Here is a 13262-nt window from a genome sequence, read left to right on the forward strand (position 1 = left end):
GCTCTCCACTAACTACCCTGCGGGGGTGGTTATTAGTGTTACTTCGGCAGGCGGGACGGGTGTATCACAGTCCCTGGATAGATTGGGTCAACATTGATATTTTACTACAGATGATTAGAGTAGCGCATGATAGTGTAGTGATATTTAGCTGTAGATGTTTTTCCAGCTTTCCTACTATCCCAGCTCCTTTCTGTAGACTTAGTGGGTGGACCGATGATTGTTGAGGACGGCACCCACTGAGGACTACTTGTTTTTACAGTAGTTCTCACGCCCAGTTGTTACCCCTCTCTTGCAAAGCTTGCTGTTCCGGTTGCTGCTTCCTCTGAGACCGATGGTGGCAAGGGCGTTGCCGGTTAGAGCCCTTCCCAGTTGCGGCAGTTCGAGAGGATACCAGATTCAGGTAGTGGTTTTGTTTCCTTTGCAGTTCATGTACATACAGCTTTCGTAACTCGCCGGAGCAAGTTTTTTGTATCAGGATGTTTCGTATGTATATAGAACTGGCTTTTGTTTACCAGCTTTATTTAAGCAGCTCTGTACTACTATTTGTAGTATTGTATGTTTATACAGGTACAGCTATCGCTTCGTATACAGAAAAAAAAATTTTATACACGGCGGGTTTGTCGGCGTGCACGGGGAACGAGACATCCGGGGCGTGACAATGCCACTCACATATTATCAATCATTGTTTACATGCCATTCGTTATGTCACTACATAACCCTCAAATTCACCTCTTATTTCGACATTATAGGATTCCAATGTCAAGACCCAATCCTTACCTATCCACTATATCAAGTATTCGCCTCACACTATGATATCAACTAGGAAAGCATAAGGAATGGAAATGCACAATGATAATCCTACAATGCATGTTATATAAGAGATGCAAGATCAATAATGCACTAAGACATAGGAAGAAGCCCAACTGCTTTCGGATGACACCCCTCACCTCTAGGTGATGTCGCGATGCTAGGGATCCGTTTTCGTGATTTTAGGATGTTGCGTCCGCACTCCAGGCGGAAACGAAGCCAAAAATATCCTTTTCAGCAATATCTTCTCGTAGGCTCGACGAATCGCCGAACCGACTTCACTAGTGCGTCAGAAAACCTAACAATTAGGTTTGTGTAGGGTTAATTTAGATCAAACCCAACTATATAGCAAAACTCCATTTTGAGCCCTAAGATGCATCTATAGCAAAATACACCATTTAGCTTCTTGATTCTAGCAATAATCCTCTATTTAGCATCTAAGGGTTCCATAATAACCAATTCTAGAGTATAAAACATGAACCCTAGAATTGCTCCATGAGCTTACCTCAAACAAGCTCCTCCAACTCAAGGAAGAAGATGAAGAAGGTGAAGCTCCACTCCTTAGCCTTCTTCTCCACCAATCCTTCTCCTACTTCCCACCTTGAAGAGAGAGAAAGAGAGTTTACAGAGAGAGGGGGAGAGTTATTTAGGTCTAGGTTGAGAGAAATGAGAAAAAGAGAGAGAGGCAACCCTTTCTTTTAATTTCCATGTGGCAAAATTGCATCTAGACCCCTCAACAACTCAAATATGACACAGCCCGAACTGGGCATTTCGCAGCTACGGGGTCTGGTCCCTGGGGAGGGTCCGGACCCCGTAAGCATGAAAATTCTGCATTTTGCAGAATTTCATACTTACGCTCTCTAGGGTCCTCTATAATGCACTAAACGCAATTTTGACGCATTCGGCCTTTCCGAAGCGTTCCGAACTCATCTTCGATCAATTTTGATCGAAGTTCGGATTCACACTTCGCAGTTTCATTTCCTTACAATCTCCCTGGGCATATAACCGAGCAAATGACCGTTAAGCTCACGGGTCGAATGTACGACCACTTTTCCGAAAAAGAACACCCTCTTGCAATGGATCAGACCGCTAGTGTACGTGAAATGCACATGAGCCGTGGTGATCGATATAATATGCTTAATAGCCCACTGTCAGCGGATAGCCAAGGTAAAGTCCAACAAAGAGTAACCGACCAACTATGTCAAGCTCTATCTCAAGGTTAGAATATGTAAATTTTGAGGAGCCCAAGGATCTATTTAGATTGTATCCAACACCTAGAGGGGGGTGAATAGGTGAAATAGCCAAAAACCTCAAAACTCAATGCGATAAAAGTAAATGCGGAAAAAAAAAATCACACCGAGATTTACGTGAAAAAACTCCAACTTAGAGTAAAAAATTCACGGGACCAGCATGCAATAACAATCCATTAAGAATAAAAGATTATAAGGTGATTTACCGAATCCACGGACTCAAACCTCTCTTCTATCTTCTCCGGATCTTGCGCACACCAACGGGTTGTCCACGCCCTCACGTCCGACTGCACGAACGCCACATTCCGAATCCACGAAACGCCAACACTTCGAATCCACAAAGCCTCGATCACGTCGAATCCACGACGCCCACTTGAATCCACGAGCCCATGATCCGAATCCACGAAACGCCTTCAATCACACTGAATCCACGACGCCGTTTATGAAGAGCATCATGAGTATGGCGATCCTTCGCTTAGAGTATCGATGAAAACTAGGAAAGTAAACTCCAAGCGGAGAAAAGATCAAATCGATATATAGATATCGAATTACAATATCTCGATTTGACCTAAAAGAGGCTATTATGAAGAAAATAGGTTTTTGTTGAATTCCGAGCCTCTAGGGTTTCTCAAATATGTATTTTCGTGATACTTCCTGAGTTAGAGAACCCCAATAGCTTATTTATAGACTTTAGAATCAATTGGAGTCAGATTAGAAAGTTTTCAGAATTTTACATTGTGTACCGGTATAAATTTAAGGTGTTACCAGTTACACAAGGACGGAACAGAAAACTATTAAAGCCTCGAAACCGGTTACAAGGTTAATGTTGTACCGGAACATGTTTTGTACTGATACAAAACATGTTCCGGTACAAAATTCAGTATTCAAATCATATTTTTGAATAAAATAAATTACCTTTTAAGAATATACTTGTCAAGGCTTAAAAGAACAAAATTCAAGATCATAAGTTTCAATTACATAAAAAGATATTCATACCGAATAAGTTATTATTGGAATCGGATAATTTATTCTGACATTTAAACAAAGCCTTACATAGTTAGTCTCATATTTGACACGAATGTAAATTTTAGTCGGTATGAGAAAGTTTACTATCTTTTTAAATTTTGGATTTGGGTCAGAGCTTGGTACCCACATCCCTTGCGGCCCAACTTTCAGTTTATCTCTCTTTCAACCCAATTTTGCTTCACTATTTTTATTTACTTTCGACAATCCTTCGGAAAAAAAAAAATTAAAAAAAAAAAAAAAATCGATTTCATTTTGTTCTCATCCAGCATAATCCAGTTCCTTCAATCAACTGTGTATTCATGTCATCCTATTCTAGAGCCGAGCATGTGTTAAAGGGCATCTTAAAAATTAATATTATAATAAAAAATTAGAATCCTTTTGTGCGTAAAATGTGAAAAATTGCTCTATCAATATCAGAATACACAGTAAACTTATTCACGCTGGTCCACCATTCATGCTGTTCTTTTATGCCAATGGCCTACAACAAACTATTGCAAAGGCAGTCACAATGAATACGCCAGCTTTGGTTTGTCACTTTCTAATGGATTCAAAAGAGTCAGAGTCAGTGCAGCAGGACCACTCCATCCTCGCTTTCAAAAAGACCAGCCCTTGGCAGTAAGCTTTGTTATTGAAAAAGCATTATTAGTGAAAGTAAAACTAACAGGCACGCATGAGAGAGAGAGAGAGAGAGAGAGATCACCACCATCCTGATAATGCTTGAAGATTCAAACCAGTGATTCGATCGACGGTGGTGATTCTCTGTCCTTCCATTGAGGTACAACTCACGATGTTTCTTAAAATTCCTGATATGCTGGCGCATTAATATGTCATCTACAAAATAGACTTGTACGATACAATACAAACCGACACATCAACAAATTCAAGAGTATCGACAGAAGCATTCCTTTTCTTCTTTTTTTTTCTTTTTAAGGACATTTGAAGTGGCAGCACATCAACAATATAATAAAGAGACAGCATTATAGGGTTCCTATTGCAGTTCTCTCCTCTTGGAAAATGCACGACCTTCATAGAAGCGACATGAAACACCTGACGAATTACGACAGCTTAACTACGATAAATAACAACTACAACTGCAGGCATCCATCTCCACCTCTCAAAGACCGAAAATAGATACATCGCACTTTCTCCCTGGAGGGATCCAACAGATAGAACTACATTAGCAGCATGCATTAGCATTACATGACACAGATCTAGGTCCTTCAGAAAAGGACAGCTATATGATCCAGATCAGTAGTAGTTAGTAACAACAATTGCCCCACATTACCTACAAACAAAATACACTGCAAAACTCCTCAGCGGAGGAATTTGAACTTTAAGGCCAAGAAGATGGCAAAATCCACCCTTACCTCGCTAAGATCAGCAGCTGCTTCCTAGCTGCTGAAGCACCATCTCCATCGTCGGCCTCTGGCTCGGAGATTCGCTCGTGCAGAGTAATGCGATTCCCGCAAACTTTGCCGCCTCTGGTTTGGAGAAGTTGCCTTTGAGATTCTGGTCAAGAAGCTCTTCGAGACTACCGTGTTCAGCACTGAGTCGGAGATGAGAGACGGTCCTTTTTCCCGTGAGGATTTGGAACACGATGATCCCGAAGGCATAGACATCGCTTTTCTCAGTGAACCGGCCGGTGGAGGTGTACTCGGGAGCTAAGTAGCCCATCGCGGCGCTGGATTTGAGGGTTGAGAAGACGACATCATCAGCCAAGAGCTTGTGCAGGCCGCAACCAGAGAGGCGAGGGGCAAAATGGTGATCGATGAGAACCTTCTCTGCCGAGATATTTTGGTGAACAAGAGGGGGCTTGCTCGGCCTGCTGCTGTGCAAATACTCGATGCCTGGACATCAAAGCAAGAAGTATAAGCTTTCCTGTTATAAGCGGAGAACAATCAATTAGGAAGGACTATGCAATCCAGCATGCTAAAACTACCAATTTTTCTAAAAGGTACACTCATATCCGTGCTTGGAGACTTTCAAACGATAATTCCATGTGAAGCAACAAATTCCTATAAAAGCTTAAACTGTTTGAGATGTATCATGTAGGTTATTTTCAGACGCTAACGTCATATTTTAGACTGAACATGTGTACGTATATGAAGCGACAACGAGAATTAAAAGGGTTATTCATCGATGATGGTCACATTTGCAATCTAGGCATCTGATCTCCTGGACCAACCCGCACACTGTGGAATAGTTGCTACTCCAGCAATAGTAACAAAACAACTAAGAGTCTGAAAATTTTGGCATTAACTAATCTACACACTACAAGTGAAGTAAGTAGAAAGCATCAAGCAAAACTAGCGAGCTGCGGTGATTCACTATGTAACAAGGAGAAGTATATCTCAATACCTCTAGCAATGCCCTTGATTATGGAGACCCTCGTGATCCAATCGAGAGTCCGGCCATTCGCACCATCCTTCACATCGAGATACTGCGACAAGTTCCCATTCGCCATAAAATCATACACAAGCAAACACTCCCCTCTTCCCCGCGAACAGCAGAACCCCCTCAAAGAGACGAGATTCTCGTGCCGCAGCAAAGTAAGCATCTTCAATCCCTTCAAAAAATTGGCCTCCTCCGATTTACAGCTCATCTTACTGATGCTCTTCACCGCCACCACACTCCCATCTCTAAGTATCCCTTTGTAAGTCGCGGCAAAGTTGCTCTTTCCGAGAAGGTTAACGTCCGAGAAGTACTGAGTAGCGCATTCCACCTCTTCCAGATTGAATCGGAAGCTTTGAGAAACTTCTTGAGAGAAACCAGCGCCACTCCTTCCATCGGATAAAGGATCCCAACCATTTGAGTACTCGATATTGATCAGCGGGGAAGCATTTTTCCGGTACAAATCTTTCGGCTGCAGGTCGGTGCTAAGCCGGCTATCCGAGACCTCAACGGAGCTACTGATTTTCTGCTTCTTGCGGCGGTACCACGAGAAGGCGAAAAGCCCGCAAATTGTCCCTCCGACAGCGACCGCTACTACGCCGATAATTACGGTCCCCGCATTGGATTTGGACGAAGCGTTCGAACAACGACGGGCGGTGTCATTGCAACGCACATTGAAGTTGGCTGATTGGGGAATCTGCTGCGGCTTAAGAGTGGACGAGCCCGGACCGAATGGCTCGGGTTTGTTGGGTTTGAGGGTATCGTCGGAAGGGCAAACGCTAAGCGAATCGAACCCAACTCCGCATAGACCAGTGTTGTTCCCATACTGGAATCCTTTGTTCAGCCGCCGTAAGCCTTCATACAGATCAAAAGAAATAATTAGAGAAGACAACTATTGTTATGGGCGGCGAGGAGATGGAAAGAGAGCGGAAGTTACCGGAAGGGACGCTGCCCGAGAGAGTGTTGTTCCGGAGGTCGAGCACGGCGAGGAGAGGGATCTGAGCAAGCTTAGTGGGTATCGAGCCGAAGAGCTGATTGAAGCTCAAATCCAACCGCATTAACTGCGAGAGATCCCCCAACGTCGCGGGGATCGCTCCGGTTAGTTGATTCGATTGCAGGGCGAGAACGGTGAGCTTCTTCAGGAGACTCAGCTGGGTGGGTACACTCCCTGTTAGTTGGTTGTAGCACAGCTGCAAAACTACAATAAAATATAGGAGGAACCAAGCCAATACAAGTTAAAATAAGCAAATTCAAAAGTTCATTGGAAACAAAGAATTGTAGCTTTTCACTTGTTAGACAACTAATATACCAAATCAACTGTATATCTTGGGGAACTCAATAGCATAGCTGGATTAATAAAGGGGGAAGATTCTTCCCAACAAATGTACTACTTATTTCTAACTCTTTTTTCAACATTAAATGGCAACGGGATATAGAGGATCTTTAGTAAAGCAGCTACAATAATAATAGGAATGGGAAACTAAAGGCGAAGAAAAGGGAGGGTTTAATATAGTCAAAAGCACAACCGAGATGCTACAGAAATAGAAGCTTCAAAACACCCAACACCCATCATATAATAACATAATATAATGGGTACTTAACAAGAAGTGTTAATACATTCGAGTAAAATGCATGCGAAACAAATCGTTAATGAGTCGAACCAAAATCCAAGCTTTTTTTTTTGGTCTTTTCAAACCGAAAAAGAAAAAGAAAAGAAAAAATCAAAATACTAATCGAAAAAGAACCAAAAAAGAAACAAAGAAAGAAAAACTCACCTTGGAGACTAGCCATTTTCCCAATCTCCGCAGGGATGGCCCCGGAGAGGTTGTTGACGTTGAGGTAGAGATCGGTGAGGTCGGAGAGGTTCCCAATCTCCTTGGGTATCTCCCCCGTGAGGGCGTTGTAGTGGAGGTAGAGGCCGGAGAGGCACCGGAGCTCGGCCACGGCGGGGGAGATAGTTCCGGCGAGCCCGCGCCCCTGGAGCGAGATGTTCGCCACTTTGCCGTGCTCGTTGCACGCCACCCCCTCGAACTCTCCGCCGCCGCCGCAGGGGTCGCCGTCGCTGGTCCAGGAGCCCAGCACGCGGCCCTCGGGGTCCAAAGACGACTTGAGCGCCATGAGCGCGCGCACCTCCGTGTTGCCCCGCGCGAAGCGGACGACGACGAGGACGAGGAGGAGGGTGAAGGGGAATGGAGAGGAACCCATCTGTTGTTGTGGGGAAACCGGAGAGGAGAGGTGGGGAGAGGGGAGGAAAAGAAAAAGGAGGCTTTTTTATTAGTCTCTGCTCCACAGTTCACACTCAAAAATGGCTCTTCTCTCTTCTTTTCTTTTCTTTTCTTTTCTCTTCTTTAATGATTATTTATTTATTTATTATTATTATAGTTGTTGCTGAGAATGGGGAGGAGGTGGGGAGGAGGATCAAGGACGAGAGTAGCAAAATGCCAAATTAGAAGAGAAAATAAATAGGAGGGGGAGCATGTCTTTGTTAGAGAATTGAGGGGGTTAGTTTCAAAAATAAAATAATAAAGAATAATAATATTTTCAAAAGATAGTTTCCAAAGTACTCTTGTAATAATATAACCTATTATTTGTAATTTACTTTATACTTTTGTAATAATATAATCTATTATTTGTAATTTACTTTATACTTTATATATATATATATATATTATATATATATATATATAGAGTTGAGGCTAGATACTCTCGATAAGTAACGGAGGCATTTTTATATCGAGTTTTTTTTATGATAGAGCTTCCAAATTGAGATCGCTCCGTTGAACATGATCTATACCACTTAAAGTGTTTAGAAAAATCAATTTCAACTTTTCGACATCAAATTGCTATGATCAAGGTTTCAAAATTTGTATTTAATGGTGGATAAGAGACCTTTTCACTGATTAATACGGTAAAATATCCAAGTCAATTGAATTTTTGTTAGAAATTTTGTAAACTATTTAAAACAAGATCTATACTCTTGATCTTGATTACAAGACTCTATTGTCATTTTTTAAAGAATATTCATTTAACCATTCATTTTCTGTTCACTAGATGGATAAAGAACTATATCGAAAGTCGCGTGAATTTGATTTCTAGTAGTTTAAATGGTTTAGATCATATTTAACGGAGTCGATCGTCATTTGGAAGGCTCTATCATCGAAAACAACTCGATAGTAAAATGCTTCCGTTTACTATCGAAAGTATTCTAGCTCAACTCTATATATATATATATATGTATATAATATAGTATATATTATATATATATCAAAACATACTGCATTTATTTAACTATTCATTATTTGATTGGGAAAATTAATTTTTCAAAATTCTAATTTTAGTATCCAAATTTTTTTAATTTATTTAATTTGAATCAGTTAACAATACTTTGACATCAAAATTTTAATACGTCATTTATTTTAAAAGGCTTAGCTTAATATACTTTACGTAATTCTAGCAATTATCAATTCATTATAGTAAGTAATTAGTTTAAAATTTTAAACTCAAATTGTCGTTGACGGACACAAATCAAATAAATTGAAAAATTAGATAGTAAAATTAAAATTTTGGAAGATTGAATAGTCGACTCGAAATAATCCATAGTTGATGTAAGTTCTATACATTTATTTTTATCTAATTTTTATTTTTATTCTACTATAACTTAGTTCAATATTTATAAATCAGGTAATAAAATGAGTACTTTATTACTGCATTATTTATATTTTATCATCCAAATTTACCAAAAATACAAGATATTTTAAATTTACTCAAAATGCTCCCTTTATCGGTTATTAATGTATAACCTAATCAATACGACACTCTTAATAAAATTTAACTCGGATGAAAAACACACTAATTAGTCAAAAAAAATTTACATAATAAATAGAAATACCTTTATATTTCAAATGAGATATGGTGGTAAATATGAATCCTTTTTAATCATATATATAATTGCAATTATACTTTTCACTACACATTTTTGGTAAATTGCAAATACATTATACCATAACGGGCCTTTTGGAACTTTTCTCCAATTTAAAATCTTGATGGAGTGGATGCATAAATTTCAAATTCAATACGCTACTCAATTATCTCTTATTAAACAAAAAACCAAAAAAAAAGTCACTATCCAACAGATCACATGATCTGAACCGTCCAATATGATGATCTGAACCGTCCAATATGATGATTGGACCTTTCGATATTTTTTTCCCGTTGGGGATCAACAACATTTTGGTGGGTTTTAAACTTCTCCGGGATCAGTGGTAATTTCGTGATTTTGTCGCTTCATTTGGCCTCTTTTATTAACGCATACCCACGGAATAAAAAAAAAATTATTTGAACATTAATATCTCCATTTCCAAACAAAAAGGTAACAAGTAGAAAAAGTCTTATTAACAATAATTACACCACTTAAAATATATTTTGAAACTAATTATATTATATCAAGGAATGGAAAAATGAGTTTAACTGGAGCAATATGATTATTATATATTAAATATAATAAAATAAGTGTTGAAGAGACAAGATAAGTGTTGATAAGACAAGAATATTAAAATAATTCATAAAATTTATAGATATATATAAGATTCATTCTTGAGATAGCTAGTTATTCTAGATGTAAGATTTGAATTTATAGATGTAAGTTTCATAAATATCCTACTAGAAGGTGTGTGCTACATTTTTATAGAAAGAAAATTTTTTGGGTGTCCAACATCATCTTTTTTTTTTTCTTTTTCTTTTTTTTTTTCCAAAGTCCGGATCTAATCTTTTTGTTTTCCCCAGTGTCCAGTGTCCACTGCAGGTGCAGCCTTAAATGCTTTTTATACTCTACTTTTCTCTGCAAAAGACTAAGGCTGACTCATTTACTTTATTACCCCTGCATGCTACGAATATTACGGAAATACCCTTCCCATGGTGCCACGCATGTTCCATCTCGAGCTGCCCGTCCAATTGAAAATTAATTCCCCATTTCAAATTTTGAATCTGATGACTCCCTGAGACTTCACTGCTGTACCTACTCTACAACAAAATACCAAATTACATTAAAAATTACCAGCACCTACGCCCCATGTAATGGACGAAACCTACAGTATCACACTTGTACTGTATCATTAAATAATAAATCAATCATTTTTTTTAATATATAATAAAAATATTTTTTTATTAATCATAATGGAACGTGTGAATTTAAAAAGTACAATTCTATTGGTTGAGAACGCCACGTCAATAATATAAGTAGTGCATTTTAAATTTTTTCCACATAATAAAAAAGTAAAAATTTATGTAGACTGTACCCACCGCCTGAAATAGTGCATTGAAAGGCCGATTTCAAAATAAACTACAGTTGAGATATTTAAACTCTAAAAAGGAGTGTAGATCTTACATCCGTCAATTTAGGATTCATAAAAATCTAAAAATAGGTTTTCGTGAAATACAAAAAAATTGATATGATAAATAAAGAATTAATAACTGTTAAATAGAATGGGTGAAAAATATTATGCCTTGTTTTGTATTGTACCAGATAGCATCGCTCTTGTAAAGTAATAAGATGAGTACTACTACATGTGATGATAATTCAAATGATACAGCATTTAATATATAGACATGCTTATGTACCACATCGAAATAAATTTTTGATACGGTCGATTACCACATATCAGTAAAACTAATGTGGTCAAACAACTGTGCAAGGGGAGCAAAATCTAAAGTATTCCATCAAGCCTTGTTGAAATTTTCTTTGAAACATAACAATTTTCATGCTTAAAAATATACTAAAACTGCTAAAGATGTTTTAGAATATACATATCCAATGCTAAAAAAAATGGTGGTGTTTATATTGTGAAAAACTCCGCTGAATCAAAAACCAATCATTACAGTCAGAAAACTTCAACGTTCCACCACTACTTTAAACATCAGTGAGCAAAGATTCTAAAATTATATCAAATTTTTTATTTATATTTTTAAAAGAAGATAGCGTGCTTTTTGTTTTGTTTTTTTTTCAAAAGAAAATAAATAAGACTGAAAAATACTGTTATGAGTAATAAAAAAAACTACTTTTTAAATAGTTGATTTTTTGATGTACAATTAAGAAAAACGCTATTTGTATATTTCATTACAGGATGTCTAGAAGTCTAGGGTTTAAAAATTTTTGGTTTTTAGATTCAAAGAAGTTGATAAAACAAATAAGTCAATCCTATTCTTTGAGAAAACACCCATAATCTAGATGTATAGATAATATTGCTCGACAGTTAATGTGTTAATAAACCCATAATGAAACCTCTAGAATCACACAATGGGGCACAACTCACAAATTCAAATTGTTTAATTATATTTTCCTAAAAAAAAAGGTTAATTATGTAGCATCTTTGTATTCTTTTAGGAAAAAAAGAAGATAGAGGCATAATTATCGTTTACAAATAATAAAAATTCTATTTGTACACTCCGAACGAGGAGTGTCGATCTTATATTTTTTTTAGACTAAATTACAGAAAATCCCCCTGTAATAATCCGCTTTTTCACTTTTCCCCCCTGACATTTAAAAACCTACACTTTGCCCCCTTATAAAATGAAAAATGTTCACAGGGGGGTTACGGTGTGTAAAATGACCATTTTGCCCCTCGCAATTGTTGTCTTCTTCCTGAGCTTCCTCGGCAGCCCCTTCGATCCGCTGCTATTTCCACCTCAATCGGCCACGATTCCTCTCCAATTTCTTCTCCACCTGCTCCCCTTCTCCTCCTACATCGTCGCCGCCCATCAATTTCGGCGACTGTAGGGAGGATACTAAGATGGGTGTTGATGGAGAGATAGGCAGAGACAACGTGGGCGAAGGCGAGGCGGCGGAGGAGGAGAAGGGGATGTGAGCGAGGGCGAAGCAGTGGAGGATGGCGAGGCGGCGAGGCGGCGAAGCGGCGAGCCGGAGGGAGCGAAGCATCAGAGAAGAGGCGGAGGGGTATTTTCGGTATAAAAAAATATTTTTTAACAGAACCCCTAACGGAACCCTAACGGTAGGAGTGAAGTGCACATTTTTTATTTTACAAGGGGGCAAAGTGTAGGTTTTTAAATGTCAGGAGGGGAAATTAAAAAAGCGGGTTATTACAGGGGGGTTTTCTGTAATTTAGCTTTTTTTTTATTCTAGAGTTCGCAAAAATTTAAATAATTTTAGTATAAAAAAATAATATGCTAAGTAGAAAATTAATAGTCTTTAAATAATGAAGGCGTAAGTTGTATATAATAGCATTATTTTTTAAATAATTATATTGATAGGTTCCAAATTTGAAAACAAATGAAGGGTGGAATTGGAGTGTTGGGCGGAAGAGTTGCGAATCTGCAAAGAGACAGATGAGGCCTTTGACATTCTTTCCCGAGCGAAACGGGAAACCCCCTCCTCACATGGATTTATTTTTTTTATAGGGTTTTTCTTTTAAAAGTCACGAGGGTTAGGAACTTAGGACCCTGTCCACACCACATCTAATAAGCAACGGTTGAAAAAATCAGAGCCGTCGGATTTGATATGGGAATCATGAGATGGCCGTTGGACGCGTCGGTCGTCTCCATCCTGGGGCCCAAATTGAATTCGGCTCCGTTAGCACTAGCACCTAACTAAGGAATCTTATCATTAGTTTTCAGAATTAGAAAGATTAGTACGTCACAAAAAGTCCACACCCACCAACTTTATTGGGCAAAATTATCTCCTGCACCAGGCGTATTAGTATATTACATTTTAAAATTTTATGTATAATAATATTTTTATAAAACGGACTATCACGCTCCAAATCGAAGACATGACAG

The 13262-nt window shown here is 38.5% G+C and overlaps 1 protein-coding gene across 2 annotated transcripts; it reads right to left on the reverse strand.

Annotated features, from left to right (window-relative positions):
* On the reverse strand, positions 3908 to 7827 carry LOC109728572 (protein NSP-INTERACTING KINASE 2-like). Of its 2 annotated transcripts, XM_020258994.1 has the most exons (5): positions 7250 to 7827; positions 6412 to 6672; positions 5442 to 6329; positions 4451 to 4930; positions 3908 to 4232 (listed from the first exon to the last, which is right to left on the reverse strand). In XM_020258994.1, exons 1-4 carry the CDS (start codon positions 7677 to 7679, stop codon positions 4461 to 4463), a joined length of 2049 nt encoding a protein of 682 aa, XP_020114583.1. In that variant the 5' UTR covers positions 7680 to 7827; the 3' UTR covers positions 3908 to 4232; positions 4451 to 4460. The 2 variants fall into 2 exon arrangements, with proteins under 2 accessions (XP_020114583.1, XP_020114582.1); XM_020258993.1 differs by having other exon boundaries at positions 4203 to 4930.

This window comes from Ananas comosus, linkage group 24 (assembly GCF_001540865.1).
Source record: "Ananas comosus cultivar F153 linkage group 24, ASM154086v1, whole genome shotgun sequence".
Lineage (NCBI taxonomy): Eukaryota > Viridiplantae > Streptophyta > Magnoliopsida > Poales > Bromeliaceae > Ananas > Ananas comosus.

Excerpts from the sequence above, each read along its gene's own strand:
- LOC109728572 (XM_020258994.1), bottom strand. The coding sequence starts at position 7,679 with ATGGGTTCCTCTCCATTCCCCTTCACCCTCCTCCTCGTCCTCGTCGTC. Across the intron at positions 6,330-6,411 it reads CTCGGGCAGCGTCCCTTCCG|GCTTACGGCGGCTGAACAAA; the intron begins GTAACTTCCGCT and ends ATCTGTATGAAG. Across the intron at positions 4,931-5,441 it reads AATCAAGGGCATTGCTAGAG|GCATCGAGTATTTGCACAGC; the intron begins GTATTGAGATAT and ends TTTGATGTCCAG.